The 20,284-nt window shown below is 40.6% G+C and overlaps 2 protein-coding genes across 2 annotated transcripts; both read left to right on the forward strand.

The window, feature by feature from the left end:
- Positions 1–5,560: 5,560 nt before the first annotated feature.
- LOC307027999 (BTB/POZ domain-containing protein 3-like) lies at positions 5,561–12,852 on the forward strand. Its single transcript, XM_079662696.1, has 5 exons — positions 5,561–5,695; positions 6,359–6,615; positions 7,379–7,469; positions 8,511–8,629; positions 8,879–12,852. Exons 2-5 carry the CDS (start codon positions 6,434–6,436, stop codon positions 9,909–9,911), a joined length of 1,425 nt encoding a protein of 474 aa, XP_079518822.1. The 5' UTR covers positions 5,561–5,695; positions 6,359–6,433; the 3' UTR covers positions 9,912–12,852.
- Positions 12,853–14,266: 1,414 nt separating this feature from the next.
- acaa1 (acetyl-CoA acyltransferase 1) lies at positions 14,267–20,283 on the forward strand. Its single transcript, XM_079668588.1, has 12 exons — positions 14,267–14,523; positions 15,530–15,623; positions 16,097–16,154; positions 16,409–16,488; positions 16,618–16,660; positions 16,758–16,856; positions 17,524–17,604; positions 17,920–18,110; positions 18,331–18,510; positions 18,640–18,695; positions 18,907–19,052; positions 19,138–20,283. Exons 1-12 carry the CDS (start codon positions 14,350–14,352, stop codon positions 19,211–19,213), a joined length of 1,278 nt encoding a protein of 425 aa, XP_079524714.1. The 5' UTR covers positions 14,267–14,349; the 3' UTR covers positions 19,214–20,283.
- The last annotated feature ends 1 nt before the right edge of the window (position 20,284 follows it).

Genomic DNA, 20,284 nt, shown 5'->3' on the forward strand with positions numbered 1-20,284 from the left:
CCATACAGGTTTCATCCAGTTAACGCTTACACTAGGAGGTAAGAGGTCAAAAGTCATGACCCTTGTTCTGTTTGGAGATGGTAGTGCTGGGTGGACACTCTGAAGGCAGGCCACATGACAAACATCTGGTGGGTTTCATTTCAAAATGTGAGTGTTTTCAACACATTAGTGATCCCATTATTAGACTACAGAAGAAGTTATGGCGCATTTCCACTACAGCGCGTTTTAAGCGTGTCGTGCCCGGTCCGTTTTTGGTTGCGTTTCTACCAGGCGTAGTTCCGGCTAGCGGGTACTTTTTCACAGTTTTTCTAGCTCTCCAAAACCGAGGTTCTTTCCGGGCCAACAACCAGGGCTGAGTCGGGCTGAGTATGCTAAACTAGAGAGAGAATCGCTTGCAAGGGGGCTACAACTACAACAAAATGAACATATTTGACCGTAATTTAATTGTAATACACGTTTCAAAATGATGCCGAAGTAACAACATACTGATACCGGTTAGTAAAAACCATGAATTAATGCTTTGACAAGTCTGCAGACAGACGGCAGGCGGAAAACCTTTTAAAATGTGTGTTTTCTAAATGGAGATCGGCTAAGCTAACGCAGTATATGCTCCGACCGTCCACACTCACAACAACGGCCTATACAGACATAAATAAACCAGCGACTGTATTCGCCATGACACAGACAGTATGTGGTTTGTACTTGTTTAACTTTTGTCTAGTTTCTGAACAGATATGAGAAGCTGTGAGCTTGAGTGCTAACAGCTAACGGCCGATGTTGTTTTTCTGTGGTTCTCATTGAAGATGACATCACGGCTCCGCCTACACTGCGTTACTATAGTTACTGCCCCAGCTACTAAACTGTAATGGCAACGCAGCATAAAGTGAGCCTGGCCTAAAAAGGCCTAACGAGGCATAACCATACCGTACTAAGCCGAGCGAGGCCCTGCAGTGGAAATGCGCCATTAGACTCTGTTGATGTTGATGGAGATGGGGAAGAGTTGTGTGAACCAGCAGAAAATCAGGAATTGGCTCGTTGATTGATTTTGTCTTCACTCTGCTCCTGCTGCACTTTGGTGAATTTTTAAAGTTAATTTACACATTTCCATCAGAGCATCAAACACGCATGAACACACTACAAGCTTAATATCTTTATTTAACCCCATACTGACAGAAAGAGGAACACTACAGAGAGATGTTACAGCCTCTTGCTAATTTGAATTGAACCCCTTCAGAGTGTTTGGAGAGCAGCAGTGACATGATGTTAACGATTACTGTAAAATACTGCACCTGTAAACACATCTGCCATCATGTGACTCTTTAATAGTTGTAGATCAAACAGAAAACTTCTCTCCAAAGTGAACAAAAGAATCTGAAATATTTTGGGTTTGATTTCCTTGCCGAAAATCGCTTTCCTGTTAAATATTTTGGATCGGATCCTTTCTGATTCAGTGGTTTTGATCCACGCTGTGCTGCTTTTCATTGTGTATTTAAAGTCTGACGAACTAAAGCTTCATATATATTATTTTTCTTTGTATTTATGAATTACTTACTTAAAAAAACCCGCCAAATTAAAGCCAAAAGACTCAGCGAGGGACGACGAGTTGCTTCCTACTAAACCCGACAGTTGTTGTTGCTAATGCTAATTAGCTCCTTTGTTGTGAAATAACATTTAAAGTAACAGCTGTTTTAGTTCCCAAACCACACACACACACACACACACACACACACACACACACACACACACACACACACACACACATACACACACACACACACACTCACACACTCACACTCACACACACACACACACACACACATACACACACACACACACACTCCCCTCCAGATTTGTAAAACGCTTTATATGCTGACTGCCTGAAAATATTGTATTTTGTGTAATTATTATTTTTGTTATTTTGAGCAACAACTAGTTTTTTAAACAACTTTTTGTGTTTGGTGACAGAATTGTAAAAAATACAGGTAGATATTTTTTTTAATTCTCTGTTTTACTTGAAGTGTATTCCTTTGGGGTTTCTGCTGGTGTTGTAAGAAGTATTTATTTACTTGACTTTACCTCTCAGCACTACATAACACTTTGTTTGTTGCTTTTTACCAAATTATCATCTCAAAAACTTGCAGCTGTTTGTGAGACGGGGGAAAGTTTTGTGTCGGATTTTGTGTTGCTTTTCTTTTAAAATTGCAAATGTGTAAAAAGGGTTAGCAGATGATATGTGTACAGTTTTAAAGCAGATCTATTTATAAACGTGGTGTAATTTAAGGGAAATTCAGTGAATCATTTATGGACTTTAAAGTGAGCTGAACGATCAAATATTATTTATGTTACACGTACACATTTAGAGAGTCAATGGCTGCAGTTTAAATTCAGATTTCCTGTGAAATTATGCATTGTTCACCTCCTCATCGTAATCTGAGTTCAGTGACAGGATGTTTTGAGTGCTGTTCCGTTAAAAGGCCGAAAATCTGACCCGAGAGTTTGTTTTATTTTAAATTCTGGAACATTTTAAAAGCTCTTTATTCAAAAAGTTCACTTTAAATCCTGAAGAAAACAACTCATCCGTTCAGGTTCATCAGACACACCGAGTTTAGATATTTCTATTCCAAAAAATAAGATAATTTAAAGAGGCCCTGTTATGCTCTTTGGGGTTTTCCCTCTCCTGTTGTTTGTTATATCGTTGTTTGTGCATGTTAATGGTCTGCAGAGACTACATTTCCATAGAATTGGGATTGAAACGCCTCCTTTGTTTACTTCTGTGACATAGGGACATCACTTTCACACTGTAACACCTTTCTATTGGCTAGCACTGCAACACATCGTACATGATATGCTAAGGAAAGGGACATCTGTAAGTGGTTGACCAATCACAACAGAGCCGGCCAGCTAACCAATCAGAGCAGACTGGGCTCTGGTTTCAGACAGAGGGTGAAAAGAGGTTCTGCAGCACAGGCAGTACGAGAAAAATAAAGAGCTTTTTGAACATTAAAGGAAGGAGACATGTCACAGGAGAGACACTAAGTACAGATATACACCTGAACATCAGCAGGAGAGGACTCTTTAAAGGAGAGACACTACATACTGATATACACCTGAACATCAGCAGGAGAGAACTCTTTAAAGTAGAGACACTACATACTGATACACACCTGAACATCAGCAGGAGAGGACTCTTTAAAGTAGAGACACTACATACTGATATACACCTGAACATCAGCAGGAGAGAACTCTTTAAAGTAGAGACACTACATACTGATATACACCTGAACATCAGCAGGAGAGGACTCTTTAAAGTAGAGACACTACATACTGATATACACCTGAACATCAGCAGGAGAGGACTCTTTAAACTTAACAGGGACAACAATAAAATGGCTTACTGTATGCCAATAGCTAAGTAAACAATTTGTAGATCCAACATTTCTGAACCAGGAACTAAATCCCAATTTTCTTAGTTGAAAGCCTTTCTACTTTGATAAAAAAAAAAAATACACAACAAAGAGAATATCACATGAGTTAATACCACACAAACTGAAAAACATCCACAGCAGTGTTTCCCAACCTGAGGTGATTACAAAGAGAAGAGAAATAAATACATTAGTTTTTTTATTGTGAAAATCTGGTTATGAGTTACTTATTGAAGATTCAACTTATTGTAATTAGGTACAGGTACTATGTAACGAAACGGTTTCTCTGCATTTGACCCATTGTAGTGTTAGGAGCAGTGGGCTGCCATTATGTACGGCGCCCGGGGAGGAGTGTAGGGAACGGTGCCTTGCTCAGGGGCATCTCGGGACTTGAACTGGTGACCTTCCAGCTGCCAAGCCAAGTCCCTATGGACCTCGCCACCACCGCCCTCCTATGAGAAACTAGACCAATGGATTTCAAGTTGAACAGCATAACTCAGCCTGGGATGAGGGTTTCATACACTGAGCATCTTTAAAGTGTCACAAGCCAAAAATAAAAAGGTTGTACAATTGTGAATTGAGACTTTTAAGGGAAGCTTGAAAGAGCAGAAACAGATTTTTTTTTAATGGAGTCTGGTTGCTTGTTGAGGTCATTTATCACGGTGTTGCAGAAACATGACAGTTACATCACCGCTGTCTACAGATGGCAGTTTATTGCACCCTAAATGAAAGCTTAAATAAAATATAGCTTCACATTTTGGTTTATTTTCATCCTCTATTCATCTAAAAACAACTGGACTGGAATCAAACCTGACTAACACCAGACTCCATTCACTTTTGTGTACCTTTTCCACTTTCCGAGCAATGTTCGCCAATGATTGAACTTCATTTAGGATTTTACATTTTGTTTTATAAAAGCATTAGAGTTGATATCGTCTCTCACACTAAACTAGCCAGTAGTGACGTAGGCAGCTGAACTCTTTAAGATTTATATTTTGTCGTCTTCAGTGGCCAAATGCAGATCTGAACCCACAAACTGAATGAAGACGGTTCAGTTTGCCTGTAAATGATTGTTGTTCTTTAACGTGTACAGTGGTTCTATTAAAGAGAGATTTTAGATGCTGGCTGTACATAAAGTACAAACAGGTGTTGTTCTCCTTTTTCATTGTTGTTCTTTTTTTTCAAAATGGGATTTATCAGTAACAACAATAAAGGAATATGTTGTATATCATGATGTGTGTGTGTGTGTGTTGTTTTCAGCTTCACATGGGGAGACTACACCAACACACTATAAGGAAGCTGAACCCATGCACAAATATACATACAAATAGTTATTGACTCAGTTTTGTTATTTCACTATTAACAGGAATGTGACTATTATCATTACATTACATGTTACTTGTTAGACGCTTTTATCCAAAGCGACTTACACACTCAATACTGTGGGCAATCCTCACAGGAGCAATTTGGGGTAAAGTGTCTTGCTCAGGGAAACAACGACATGCTGACTGCAGTGGGGTTTGAACCTGTGCTCCCCTGATCTGAACACCAACGCACTAGGCCACTGCGCCACAGCCCAAAAAAACATAATGCATTACATTAATGAATATCATGCAAACAATGCCTTGTCTTTGAATACTGTTAATCCTTCAAAACCCTTTGAACATGTTTATTTCTATATTTTATTTTACTGTACTCAGTTTCTTACGTATTTACATTTTGTGGAATTATTGTCTGTATTTTTTATTTGTTACGAAAGTCTTAGTGTAATAATACTATTTTTTGCTCTGTATTCTTCCTTATGTTTCCTTTAATGTACCATTTACATGAAAGCTAATTACTTGTATTTGTAAACAGAATTGGTAATACAACCAATTCTGAAATACTTCTAAAAAATAGTTAGTTATTAAAAATAATTTCAATTTATTAGCAAAATATTTATAAAGCTATGTAAAAGGGGATTTAAAATGGGAATGCATAAAATAATTCAATTGAGTGAGTTTTGAAATTGCATTATTGACAGAAAAAAAGGAAACAAATACCAACAACAACCACCTTATGTTATTTGTGCATTATAATACAGTGTACTTGCAGCTTCCGGCCGCCAGGGGGCAGCGCAGTGCCGGCAATGAGTTGACTCTGCCGTAAACATTAACAGAAGAAGCTAGCTAGCTCCTGTAAACAAAGCTGTTCCGCCTGTCTGTTAAAACAACCAAAAAACTGCTTAACCCGGAGAGGAGATATGATTATAAACAGGTCTACATAACACTTAGGTAAGTATACATTCAGTTTATCGCCAAATAGTTTAATGCTAAGCGAGAAATTAACTCGAAAAAGCACCTTTTGGTTTGTCAGCTAACTAACTAGCATACAAATGCTAAAGTTAACACTAGAAAATCATCCTGGATCTGAACGTTGACTTAATTATTTCATTTTTTACTTTGATCACGACTAATTTGACTTTGTATTATATATTGTCAGGTGGAAATTATGGAGTGTTAAGTTAAAAAAAACTGGTGTAACGGATGTGGATGTGTAGCTAGCTTAGTTAACGTTAAGTTAGCTCAAAATGAACGTCAAATGTTACGGCTTTATTGTCATATGCACACTCTCCACAGTGTAGATATGGCAATGACAATGCCCCAAGCTCCTCCAACAATGCAACATGATATATATAAGACATAAACAATAAAACAATAGTGCGAACTGAAGTAAAAATAGTGCAAGATGATTTTGCAAGTAGTGCAGGAGAAGTGAACTAAATACATGTAAATAGAATGAGCTAAAAACAGGATGTACAATAAAATACTGTACAAGGATCAAATACTGCTTATGGATTGCTGGGGGTCTTTGATGATCCTTTGACCTATATTGAAATTTGGTTTCCTTTTCTCAGTGTCTGAACATAAAGGGCATCTCTCTGCGTTTCTCTCCAGACTCCGGTCCGACAGCAGCAGTACACTCCGGTCCTGGAGCTGCCATGTCCCGGCCTGCTGTCTGACTGTAAGATAATGGCTGCAGAGCTGTATCCCACCAAGAAGCTGGTCCCCTCCACCTCAGCGAGCAGCACCGCCACCTCTTCCTCCTCCTCATCCTCCATCCAGCAGTACCAGCAGCAGAACCAGACCAACAACAACTCCAGCAACCAGAGCTGCTGCAACTGGCAGGGCCTGTACCCGACCATCCGGGAGAGGTCAGCCCGAACACAACAAACTACAGATATATAATATATAATAGTGATGAGATGTTTGAGGCAGGTGCAGGCTGCTGGGTGATAGGTGTAGGAGAGGTTAGACCTGTCATTATAACTCATTTGTAATGGTTTATACATTGTCCCCAGAAACAATTGTGATTCACAATCTTAGTGTCATTTAAACACCACGTTATGCCACTGATATAATGATAATCTAATATCATAATGTCAGTATAGCCTTTCCAAGAGCAATACACTTAATGCTAAAGACCATTCAGACCTTGGACTGGTATTTGAAACTGAATCCTATATTAATTAAACAGATACGATAGAATCACACAATTAAAATGTGACAATGCCCACGTCTTATTTTGATAGGGGAAACCTTTCTGTTCATTCTGATGTCATTCTTATTCAAACAAACACGAAAGAAAATACAAGGAGCAATATCAAGATTTGAACAAATGCTTGACATAATGTCCATATATTAGAAAAAGTTGATAATGTAAAAAAAATTAAGGTCATGTCAATTGAATGTACCATGATTGTAACGCCTATGGAGAGATCCATACGAGCATAATATGTTGAGTTTACAGGAAGATATGAAGTTTTAACAACATACTGATATAACAGAGACAATCCAAATGACTAGAATGATAATCTGAGCGTACTGTGTATGATCACGAGGCTCTAGGAGGTTTTCAGGCATCTCCCAGGTTTCTCCAACCAAAATAACAATCATTGTTTTTTTGTGTCCTTGTAGGAATTCAGTCATGTTCAACAATGAGACGATGGCAGATGTTCACTTTGTGGTCGGACCACCTGGCGGGACGCAGCGAGTACCAGGACATAAGGTACAACCCTTCACAATCTGAGATCACACAGTTTGGTTTTCTCCATGCATTAACTGTGATGCTTTTAAAGAGGGAGACCATGAACAGCTGTTTTGGTTCTTGATTTGTCATACGCAGTTATATAAAAGATAGTTTATTATTTTTTCCTTCGACTAATACCTCATTCACACCAACGGAGTTTCAGGGCCGGTTCGGAGCTGGAGCTTGAAAAGCACCGGGTTTTCCTGTTCACACCGAAGCGGAGCAGCCTCTTAGCTCCGGAATCCGGTTCATTTCGAGCACCAAAAAATTGTCCAGCTAGAGCAAAAGCACCGCATACGTCACGCTTATGTCGAGGCGGGGGCAGGGGCGAGATCAACTCCTGAACAACAACAAAAAGCCCGCGTTTTATCCAGTTTGTACACAACGATGGAGAAACTTAACAAGCAGCAGTGGTCCACTGAAGAGACCAGCTACCTACTGGGAATCTGGTCTTCCGAAGAGGTACAGAGGAAGCTGGAGCACAATCGGCCATTTTTGTTGTTGTCGGTGTCAGCTGTGAGGGGTTTCCGCACGGTTTGGCTTTATGAAGCAGGCATGCAAACGGTTACGTCATGACGCAAACGATGACGCAAATGATGACGCAAACGATGACGCAGCACCATTCGGACTCTGGGCAGTGTAAAAAGAACCGGTTCTGAACCTGAAAAGCTCTAGCACGGAGCTTGAACCGGGGTTGCGTTGGTGTGAACGAGGTATAAAACAAGGCTAGGAGGCCAAAAACTGGACACTAGAACAAAGCAGAACATGCAAAACAGGGAAACCTTTGATGTTGAAAAATCTTTTGATAAGTTTACAACTTATTAAGCTCATTGTCTTGTCATAACAGCAAATAAGTAAAGTCATAATAATCAGACAATAGTCCAAATATCAGACTGAAAGGTTCAAGGCTTTTATTAGTCATACGTACATAGCTAGAGTGTAGTTACAACGTGACATTTGTGTCTGTTTTAAGGAGATCGTGTCTCTCATGTTGTTATACTTGCTCCTCTGCTCTGTCAGTACGTCCTGGCCGTCGGCAGCTCCGTGTTCCACGCCATGTTTTATGGAGAACTGGCCGAGGATCAGGAAGAGATCCGGATCCCTGACGTGGAGCCGCCGTCGTTCCTCGCCATGATGAAGTATGTCTCAGATTCATTCAGTGTTTATGGACTGTGGGCATTTTGCTTTGTTCCTATTAAAACAATATACTTCACAGTACATACAATCGGGACCTAGTTGTATTCCACTATAAAATAAGAACAAGTTAAATGTAAGCTTTTGAAGTCTAGTTTGCTTTGTACAGCCCTTTGAGGCATTTCTTGTGAATTGGGGCTAAAATAGATTTTGATTTGATTTGAAGGCTTTAATCCCATCCTTTAACTTCTCAGGTATATCTACTGCGATGAAATCGACCTCTGCGCTGACACGGTGCTCGCCACCCTGTACGCCGCTAAAAAGTACATCGTACCTCACCTGGCGCGGGCCTGCGTCAACTTCCTGGAGACCAGCCTGAGCGCCAAGAACGCCTGCGTGCTTCTGTCCCAGAGCTGCCTGTTCGAGGAGCCCGACCTGACGCAGCGCTGCTGGGAGGTGATCGACGCTCAGGCCGAGCTCGCCCTCCGCTCCGAGGGTTTCTGCGACATCGACTCTCAGACGCTGGAGAGCATCCTGAAGCGGGAGACTCTCAACGCCAAAGAGATGGTGGTGTTCGAGGCGGCGCTGAACTGGGCCGAGGCGGAGTGTCAACGCCAAGATCTGTCGCCGACGATCGAGAACAAACGCTTGGTTCTGGGGAAAGCCATCTACCTGATCCGCATCCCCACCATGGTGCTTGAGGACTTTGCAGACGGAGCGGCGCAGTCCGGCGTGCTCACGCTCAACGAAACCAACGACATCTTCCTTTGGTTCACCGCCGCCAAGAAGCCCGAACTCTTGTTTTGCAGCAAACCTCGTAAAGGTTTGGCGCCGCAGCGTTGCCACCGCTTCCAGTCGTGCGCCTACAGGAGCAACCAGTGGCGATACAGAGGGCGCTGCGACAGCATCCAGTTCGCCGTGGACAAACGGGTCTTCATCGCGGGATTCGGTCTGTACGGATCCAGCTGCGGCTCGGCAGAATACAGCGCTAAGATCGAGCTGAAGCGCCAGGGCGTGTCCATGGCTCAGAGGAACATCAAGTACTTCTCTGACGGATCCAGCAGCACGTTCCCCGTCAGCTTCGACTACCCGGTGCAGATCGAGCCCGACACTTTCTACACCGCCAGCGTGGTGCTGGACGGGAACGAGCTCAGCTACTTCGGGCAGGAGGGCATGACGGAGGTTCAGTGCGGGAAAGTGACCTTCCAGTTCCAGTGCTCCTCGGACAGCACCAACGGCACCGGGGTGCAGGGAGGACAGATCCCCGAGCTCGTGTTCTACGCCTGAGACGAGCAGAGACTCCTGCTTCACTGCCATGGACACTTTTACTTTGAACGTGTGAAGACGAGTTGTGTTTTTTCTTCGGAGGGACGGACTCCTGGAGTTCCAGCTGAGCCATAGAGTGGTGCAGTGACGAGTCCTAAAACCAGGAAGTGAGTCAGCATTTTACCACTTCCTGTTCCCTCGTCTCAGAGCCAACGGGATTTTGAACTAGTTTTTGGAAAATAGCTGAAATAAGGTCTGTGGTTGAAACACATTTAAGAGACGGGTCACGTTTTGTTCTACGACATTAAATCCATCAGCAGTGACCCCACTGGTGATTTCTGAAGAGTTGACGTGTCTGAAAAACGATCGTTGTTACCAAGTGGCTGAATAGGACTACAGAAGTTGTCGAGGCCGTTTTACGTCATTACACCGAACACGTAAACACTCCTCTAAGTTAGTTTGCCCTGTTCTGCTTGAAAGCAAGTACCTGCCTCCTGCTAACTGTTCAAACAAACGCTTCAACTTGTACCATTTTGAATCTGTAGTTTTGAATATGGATCTTAAGTTGGCGTGACGTTGAAGCAGCGACCCTGCTGTAGTTCGTTTATAGCATAAAGTTAGCATTTTGCTTCTGGCGATTAGATTTACGATTGGGAAGTTATAAAAGTGGGGTAGACATGTGGAGATTATCCGACTGAACAAAACGTGCATTTATCAAACAGGTTCGTTTTCCACAGACCTTATTTTTTACAATATTCCGAAATCCCGTTGCTTTTTTGTCGAGGGAACCCATGCACCGCTTACTTCCGGGTCGGACTAAAAAAATACGTCTTCACTGCTCCGCTCTATAGAGGCGTGACGGTGGAAACATGAAGACACGATGGAACAACCCTCACATTCCTTCACTCCTCTGTTGTTGTTGTTGTTTATGTTTCACAGCTGCTGTCGTTGTGGTCATCGCTGCTTCACTTTCTCTTGAAATATAAACCAACATTACGGGTGGGAGATATAGAGGAAATCATGGTATATGCAATTTTATATTACGATTAAATATAACTAAGAAAAACATTTAATGGGGGAATTATGAATGGATCAAATAGTCTTAAAGGATTGTCCGTGTTTTCGCTAACAGTGAATTAAACCTAACAAATCAAAGTATTCATCACAATAAGCTGATACTAAAAACGGCATAACGCTGATTCTTGATTTACAGCATTGCTCTTAATGTCCGTATGCAGTACCTTGTTATTACGAATATAACGCTAAAGTAAACAAGACACTTTCATTGGACGATGACTAACCCCAGGAACATTAAAATGCTCTCATTAATAAACAAGTCAAACGTACAAACAGATTGCAGCGCTTAAAAGAGCACAAATCAAAGTGCTTTTTTGAAATTAATATAATACTTTATCCTCGACCTGGAAAACTTTTCAGGCTCACAAATCCTCATCTTTTATTCCCTGCATATATAAATGGTAAAAATACAAAACAATCCTACAAAACCTGAAACAATTAATCTGTTTGAGTAATTTCCAACTGAAACAAAGTCAGAATTCTCCTGATTTTCAGCTTATATTTGAAGACTTTTTGATTTCTTTACTACTTAATGACCGTAAACTAACTATTGTATAATAAGTTGTGGACAAAACAACACGTTTGAGGAAGTTATGTTGGGTTTGGGACACATTTATAGTTTTTTTGCCCTATTTTCTGACAGTTAATTGATTGATTGACGACGACAATAATTAGTCGTTGCCATGCCACCTGATTTAAAATAGTTTCACGGTTCAGTTTGAGTTCCACCATCTCTACATTTAAAAGAGCTTTGCAGTTGTATTGCCTCGTAAATAATATGTTCCGCGTTACGATGAGAGAGCCACATAGATATTAAAATGTTGACATTTCAGCTGAATGATCCCTCTCATGACGTTTAGACTGGTTTAACCCTTAGATGCCCGAGTGACTAAACCCGACACTCTTCCATAAGTGGGTCAAAAAGGACCCGTATTAGAATAATGTGTTTTTATGCCATTTTTGTCATTTTGGTTAAGAAAAAAATCACTTGTATAATATTTAGTATTATATTTTGGTTCACACTACAAATATTTTATATTTAATTTTTCACTATTTATAATTTTAGACATTTTTTTACATTTAGAAAAAAAATGTTTTCCCATAGGATCCCATAGGAAATGCATGCGGGTCATTTTTGACCCACTTATGGAAGCTTGGGGTAGAAATACAAAAACTACAATTTCTTAAAATGTACATTTAAAATGTGAATGGCATGATATCCAAAACATGTTTTTTGAGGAATAGCTGGAATATGAAATGATAAAAAATGTAATTACAAAGATACTTCCAGAAAACCACCTCACCGGGTCCAAAAAGACCCACTTATGCATCTAAGGGTTGATATAATTGAAAGTGTTGTAAACATTCCTGCTGTTACTGAAGAACTGAAGGACTACTTTCAACCTGAGCAGGTGTTCTGGTATTTAAAGCTCTTATATAAGTATTTGACACTCCTGTTACGTTTCATTCACACTACGTTCAGACGTACTGTAACCTTCCTCTGGTGCTGTATACTCTCTCCTTCTTCTCGGACGTGGAACATGAAGGGGGTTTTTCACACGCCTCAAACACTACCTGTACATCTGAAAGGATTAACTCGATATTTTTTGTGTTTATATTTAAAGAACAGTATTCCTCATTCAGACCCTGATTTTCATCCAGTCGTGTAAATATTTCGTGATTGTGTCCTGAGAAACTTCTTCTTCTTCTCTTACTCTCTTTGAAAATGGAGGAAAAAGCTGTTTTATATGATTCTATATTGAAAAAAACATATTTTTGGATGTCTTTGTTTCCTGTTATCTGATTCCAACCAGAATGTGCAGTGAGTCGGTGGCCTTATGAATGTGTTGTGAAACATTTGGAAATAAAAGGTTCAGATGTAAAACTGTTGGGTTTTTTCATCCTGCAGACACTCGTGTTTTCTTTAAGTACAAATTAAATGTGTTACTCGTATTTGTTGTTGATAAATGTTATTATGAATCCATTTAAGGCAGGGGTGTCAAACTCAAATACACAGTGGGCCAAGATAAAAAAATGGGTACTAGTCGAGGGCCGGACTGGTTCAATGTTTATTGCAGAACGTAATGAAATTATTATTGCACATATTAAACCTGGAACTAACAAAGCTTAAACTATTTCCTATAAAAACAACATTAAACCTTAAATAATCAGTTGCATTCATTTCTTATGGCTCTATCTGCAGCTTTTCCAGAGTCATTTCTTATGATTACATTTTTCCACAGGCCAACAACAGCTTCAAAAAACTATTTCCCTCAAAGAAAAAACCAAACATGCCCTGTTGTCTCAAGAAACAAAGTGCAGAAGGAAACATGTAAACTCAGTTTGCTGCTCTGTGATGCTAGTTCAGATACTTGGCATCTCATCTTGGGTGCAAGTTCATCAATGTTTGGGCTCAGGCTCTGAGCTGAGGAGACCCTCAGGATGGAGTGAAGGTGTGCGTGCTATATTCATATAATCTAATAGTAATTAGAAATTATCCTGCGGGCCGAAATTAAATCCACCAAGGGCCTGATTTGGCCCCCGGGCCTTGAGTTTGACACATGTGATTTAAGGAGTTTTTTTGAATGAATCCATGAGCAGACATTAGAGACAGAAATAAAGAGATATGCTGTGACATCAAGCATAGTACTCGTACATTTACTTCAGTTTAACTTTGAGATACTTTTGTTGTAGATTCATACAATATTACAACAACAATGAATCATTATGTATTGATCAGAACCTGTTTTTTCAAAGTTCTGAATGTAGTATGAACGGATAAAAGAGCTAGTTTTCTAACACAAAAGGAATTTAATCTACCTCATTGGTAGACATGAGAGGTTAATAAAAACAGCAGCTGCGTAATCAATAAGAAATATTTGCTCAAATACAATTTTTAAGTACTTTTATTGAAGATTCAGATAAATAATACAACATACAAGTCAACAATATTATCTATAACTATTTAAAAGATAATACAGGTCAGTAAAAATAAAATGTATACATTATACAAACATTAATGCAAAATAACCAAAAATTAAAGAGAAAATGATTTTTTATGGGAATAAAATACTTTTAAACTCTAAAAACGTGGGTATTCTTTATAATGAAATACTATAGAAGTACATGTATCCTTATTCAATTCTCAAACCAGTGTCAGATACATTGTTATTCATCTTTCTGTCTACCATTATGTTGAATAAGTGTCTGCAATTGTTGTGTATATTAAAGTTTTTAAATAAAGATTGAAGTATTAAAAAAACGGTTTTCTCGATTCGCTGTAGTTTGTCCCTCCGCGCTCCCCGTCCTCCTGACAGCAGAGAGCAGAGTACAAACAGGCCCGTGCAGATCTGTGAATACAAACTGTTTTTTAATCGTCGTAATGCACAGATTAAAGATCATTTCGGGACACCTGTCTCCCCCCGGATCCTCTGAACACAGGCGGGACTTATGGAGGTCTGACTGCGGGGCTATAGTCACCAAAAGCCCGCAGGATGTGGTGGTTGTTCACGGGCTGAGGACCGCTGTGTGCAAGGCGAAGAGAGGAGCCTTCAAAGTAAATAACTTTAATCTGTAAACTATTTCATGTTCATCTTTAAATGTCTTAACATCTGATCTGACGAGAATTTCTTGTTGTGTATTTTTAACTTGTGATGTGTGCCATTTTGAAAAGCACTACATGTTCTGCAAGAAAAGTGCTATATAAATAAAGCTTTATTGTATGATGTTTCTGCCAAGTAGGCTAAAGGTTAGGGACAGATAATCATGAAGCAGAGAAACTGTTACTAAAGCTGTGCAACTGTGTTCCTGTGTGGAAGAAGTATTCACAACTTAATTACAAGTACTGAAAAGACTAAGTCCTGCATTCATAACCTTAACCGTCACATGTGTAAGTGTTATTAACAAAAAGCACTTAAAGTAAAGTATTCATTGTGCACCAAGATGTTCCCAGTCATTGTTTTATTATTAAATATGAGGTTTTATAAGAATATTACCGCTGCATTAATGTGTATTTTGCATTTTACTGCTATAGATGTTTAAGGTTTAGCTCATTTAAACACCTTTATGTACTCTAATCTAATCTACGGCATTGCATCATATCGTAAAAAATCCTCTTATGTTTGTATCTTTGTTCTGTCAGAACCGCGTATCTCTAAAACTTCAACTTTTCATGAGTTTCTCTAAAAAAACAGCCCTTTTTTCAGCCTTTTGACCAAAACATTTCCCCCAAATCTAAACAGAGATCGAGCCCACCTCCTCACGACATGTTGAAATGTCCTTGGGCAAGACCTTAATGAACGAGCTAAGTAAAATGTAATGATGTTCCAACATAAAGGAGCATTTCAGATTATCACATACATAAAACATCTACACATCTGGCATGCATGGTTTTCACTGGACAGGGAGAGGATACAAAACACATCTGGACTGAAGCTTTCAGACAAATGTAGTGCAGGGAAAAGGTACTATATCCCCTCTGAGATGTGGTGTCAGTCCTCCAGTCACCATTGAATGATATTATAATTATGATATGAGGTGGACTGATATAATATCTCCTGAAGGACACCACGCCTGACGAGATGCTCAGCGCCGTGATGAAAGCTGTGATGACAGACGTTGGACTCTCCGCCGACAAACTGGGAGACGTCTGTGTCGGTGAGACAAGACTTTACAAATCGTTCTTTGACCGCTGTCCTGTTGAATAGCGGATTTAATGTTAATTGATTTGATCTCGAGGCTTTATTCTCGTGTGCACATTAGCTACAGTGTAGATATGGCAGTGAACAACTTAAGTCACAGGCTCCTCCAACAGTGCAACATGAATGAAGTAGAGGAGAAACCACACACACACACACACACACACACACACACACACACACACACACACACACACACACACACACACACACACACACACACACACACACACACACACACACACACACACACACACACACACACACACACACACACACACACACACACACACACACACACAAATATAATAAACTAATAATGTATTCTGTGTTATATTATAGTACATTGAATGCAATCAAATGTACTTCTTGTCTTATTAGGTGCAGTATTTAAGTAGGACACACTTTAAATGCAATATGTTTTATCTGCAGGTAACGTTCTGCAGCCCGGTGCCGGTGCTCTGGTGGCCAGAATAGCTCACTTCCTCAGGTCAGTATCATCATCATCATCATCATCAGCATAATTTACAAGCATGAACAGAAAAAATACCAACCCCCAAAAATATTATAACATAAAAAACTTAGTTGACATCACTGCTAAATTATATAATGAACTACCAAAGACATCTCAACTGACATGACAACACTTACATTAAGATAAGTAAGGTTAGTAACAATACATTAGAAAAAATAAGTAACGAGAAAAAGAAATATATAATTATTACTAATCTGTGTGTCTCTCAGCGGGTTTCCAGAGACGGTTCCTGTCTCCACGGTGAACAGACAATGCTCCTCTGGACTGCAGGCGCTGTTTAACATCGCAGGTACAACTCTGCTCTCATCACTTCATAACGAATAAATACACCGTGTGTTTACCACAGACTGTATATAGATTTATAAATGTATCTACAGACTGTGAAGATGTTTACTCTGTGTTTACTCTGTGTGTGCAGGAGCCATCAGGAGCGGATCCATCGACCTGGGCCTCGCATGTGGGTACGTTAAATCATCATTTGAACTTTTACAATTAAATTGTGCTTTTCCTGACAGTAAGAGTATAAAAGTGTGTGGCCTTTGTGTGTGTGTGTGTCAGCGTGGAGAGCATGTCGCTGCGCTCCATGGGGGATCCTGGAGATCTGAGCCCGAGGCTGACGGACTTCGACAAAGCCAGAGACTGCATCATGCCCATGGGGTGAGACCACTGCTCTGTGTGTGTGTGTGTGTGTGTGTGTGTGTGTGTGTGTGTGTGTGTGTGTGTGTGTGTGTGTGTGTGTGTGTGTGTGTGTGTGTGTGTGTGTGTGTGTGTGTGTGTGTGTGTGTGTGTGTGTGTGTGTGTGTGTGTGTGTGTGTGTGTGTGTGTGTGTGTGTGTGTGTGTGTGTGTGTGTGTGTGTGTGTGTGTGTGTGTGTGTGTGTGTGTGTGTGTGTATATTAAATAGAAAGCTAGAATCAAAAAGGTAGCAACAAAATATATTTTTCAAAATCCCCAGATTTGTTCGTGTAGTCCTGAATCTCAAAAAACATATTGTTCCAGAAATGTGTTTTTGAGATACCACCAACAGTTATTGCAAATGTGTAATAGTCTTCTTAAATGAATGTGTGTAATTGCAAAATGTATTATCACAATACCAAAAATGCTGTAATCCAAATTGGTATGTTCTTGCTGATGTAGTTATCATGAATTTGCTTTATTCTAAAACCCCAAATTAGTTTTTTAAGGCTTTTTTGAATTATCTCCAAAATGCTCCTATCTTTAATTTTGTGATGAGCCCTAAAATGAGTTTATATATAATGCAGAAATTGTCACCAAAAGTATTTACCCTAAAATGGACTCTTTATAGGTGTTCCTTTGTTTTTGCAGCGTCACCTCGGAGAACGTAGCAGAGAAGTTCGGGGTCTCCAGAGAGAAGCAGGACGCCTTCGCTCTCAGCTCCCAGCAGAAGTGAGTCAAAAACCTCAAAACATCAACGCATTTAATTATTGATGACAAACTTAAATGATATGTAAAAGATACGATTTTGTCTCACTATTTTCCTCAAGATCCATTGCAAATTCTGTCATGATTGCACATCACTCATTAAATTAACATACACTAATCTGCATATATATATGGTGAAGCAAGTGTACAGACTACGTGTAAATATACATGTGTGTGTATAGAACTTTGAATATATTGATATACTAAAGTACTTATTATACCCTTATGTACCCAGTGTCTCCAGGCAGTATTCATGTGCTTATTTCCCTCTTCTCACAGAGCGGCGCAGGCTCAGAGCTCCGGAGTGTTTGAGCAGGAAATCGTCCCGGTCAGCACGAGGATTATAGACGAGGACGGGACCGAGCGAGAGCTGACGGTTGCTAAGGACGACGGGATCAGAGCGGGAACCACTCTCTCCGGACTGAACAAACTCCGGGCCGCCTTCAAACCGGACGGCAGCACCACAGCAGGTCCGTCTCACACACACCTCTACAAACCCTTCCTCCATAGTGAGGGGGGCTTTAGGCTTGGTCTAAAGCCCCCTGAGACTAATGTGTAATTTGTGATATTTGGCTATATAAACAAAATTAGATGTGATATTGTTATTTAATTTGTTTGTGTTTTTTATTCCAATAATTATATATTTTTTTATATTTGTTTTAAGTATCTCCCACACACTTTGTGTCTCAGGTAACTCCAGCCAGTTGAGTGACGGAGCAGCGGCCGTGCTGATTGGCCGGCGGTCAGCAGTGGAGGCTCTGGGTCTGCCGGTGCTCGGGGTCCTGAGGGCGAGCGCTGTGGTGGGGGTCCCTCCAGACCTGATGGGCATCGGACCGGCGTACGCTATCCCTGCAGCTCTGAAGCAGGCTGGTGTGTGTGTGTGTGTGTGTGTGTGTGCGCGAGAGATATATAAGATTAAATAAAAAAACATATATATTTATATCAAGATTTCAAGTTAGAATCAGCATTACAAACACTAACTTCCTGTTCCCCTCTCAGGACTGACCGTGGCTGACATTGACGTGTTTGAAATCAACGAAGCCTTCGCCAGTCAGGTGAGTTCAGACGTGAAAACTGATTGATATTATTAGCTACAGCTTTATGAGCTCCTGTCGACGGTGTTTTTTTGTGCATGTTAAGGAGATGCACATTTAGTACAAACGTGAAGAATGAACTTAAGAATGAACAAAGGTCATTATGATCTCACAGGAAGCTGTAAATCAATGGCATGTATTATTTCATCTCCCTCTCCCTCCCTCTGCCCAGGCGGTGTACTGCGTGGAGCACCTGGGGATCCCTGTGGAGAAGGTGAACCCTAACGGGGGGGCCATTGCTCTGGGTCACCCTCTGGGCTGCACCGGGGCGCGGCAGGTGGTCACGCTGCTGCACGAGCTGCGACGCAGGGGGAAGAGGTTCGTCTGATCATCTCCTTTATCACAGACACACGAGACATGTTTGAAGTGTGTCCAAACCACTGTTGTGTTCCCCCGTCTGCAGAGCGTACGGAGTCGTGTCCATGTGCATCGGGACTGGGATGGGAGCGGCGGCTGTCTTTGAATACCCCGGACCGTAGGAGACAAACACTGTGAATGTAAACCCCTTTCCGACATGACATGACATCTGCCTTCTCAAAACCAAATATATTTTACTCGGCTAAGAGAGGCGATTAGGCACATTGGCATTTACCACGCCCATACAATCAAGTTGTTTTTACAGCACGGCGACCAACAGAAATCTACACTTGACATTATTTTGAAAGCTACCAGAGCTACTAGTTGAAAAGTGATTGTTAGGTGGATGTGTGGAACAGTCAGGAGCGCTTTCTTCCTGTAACGCCAGAGAAACAGCTTCATTTCATCAGACAACAAAAACCACACCACTCTCCATGCAGCTCTGGTAGCTCTTTTTTTTGCTTTTTGCCACCATGCTGTTTAACATCATGATCATGTGACCCCGATTTATGGCAGTCTCACTACAGAAATATCCTCTGAGCCGTGTGCAAAATGTTTTAAACCCGTCCTGGAGCAGTAAACATTTCTCTCTGCTCATGCAACGCTTTCTGTTTTCTCTTGCCCGGATGAGAATGTTGTGAGTTGTACTGAATTAATAATAATATGTAAACAACATCCAGTCCACACACAACTTCCTCAACTCAAGATCCTGTGTCATGTCTGAAAGGAGCTACGAAATCCCTCTGCACTAATGCTGCTGTTCTTTAGATGTTAATACTTGTGTAGAAGATGTATTTCAAGTGCCTCTGATTCCACATGATTATCTAACCTCTCTGGTCGTTTTTCAAGAATGGATTCATCCTGCTTTTGATGTGTTTTCTGTAAAAGTCAAAGAGAGAGAGACAACCTTATTTGACCTAACATTAAACCGCACCATGCCAGCAGGCCTGAATCGTCTATATTCCCTACGAATGTGTGTGTAGAGAGAATTTACTGAATGTTTTTGAGGATGTAATGACTAGAGGATGTTTTGTCAGATCTAAGGACCAATCCAAAACAGTTATTTTGCTTATAAATTAATCAGAATGACTGCTTTTCTTGCTAAATGTCCAATCTCCTGAAGTGATTTTTTTTTAATAAAATGTCTTCTTAAAACTGATTTTCTAAGTCACAATAAAAGATTTGCACAGGAT

Source organism: Notothenia rossii (assembly GCF_949606895.1).
Source record: "Notothenia rossii genome assembly, chromosome: 1".
Lineage (NCBI taxonomy): Eukaryota > Metazoa > Chordata > Actinopteri > Perciformes > Nototheniidae > Notothenia > Notothenia rossii.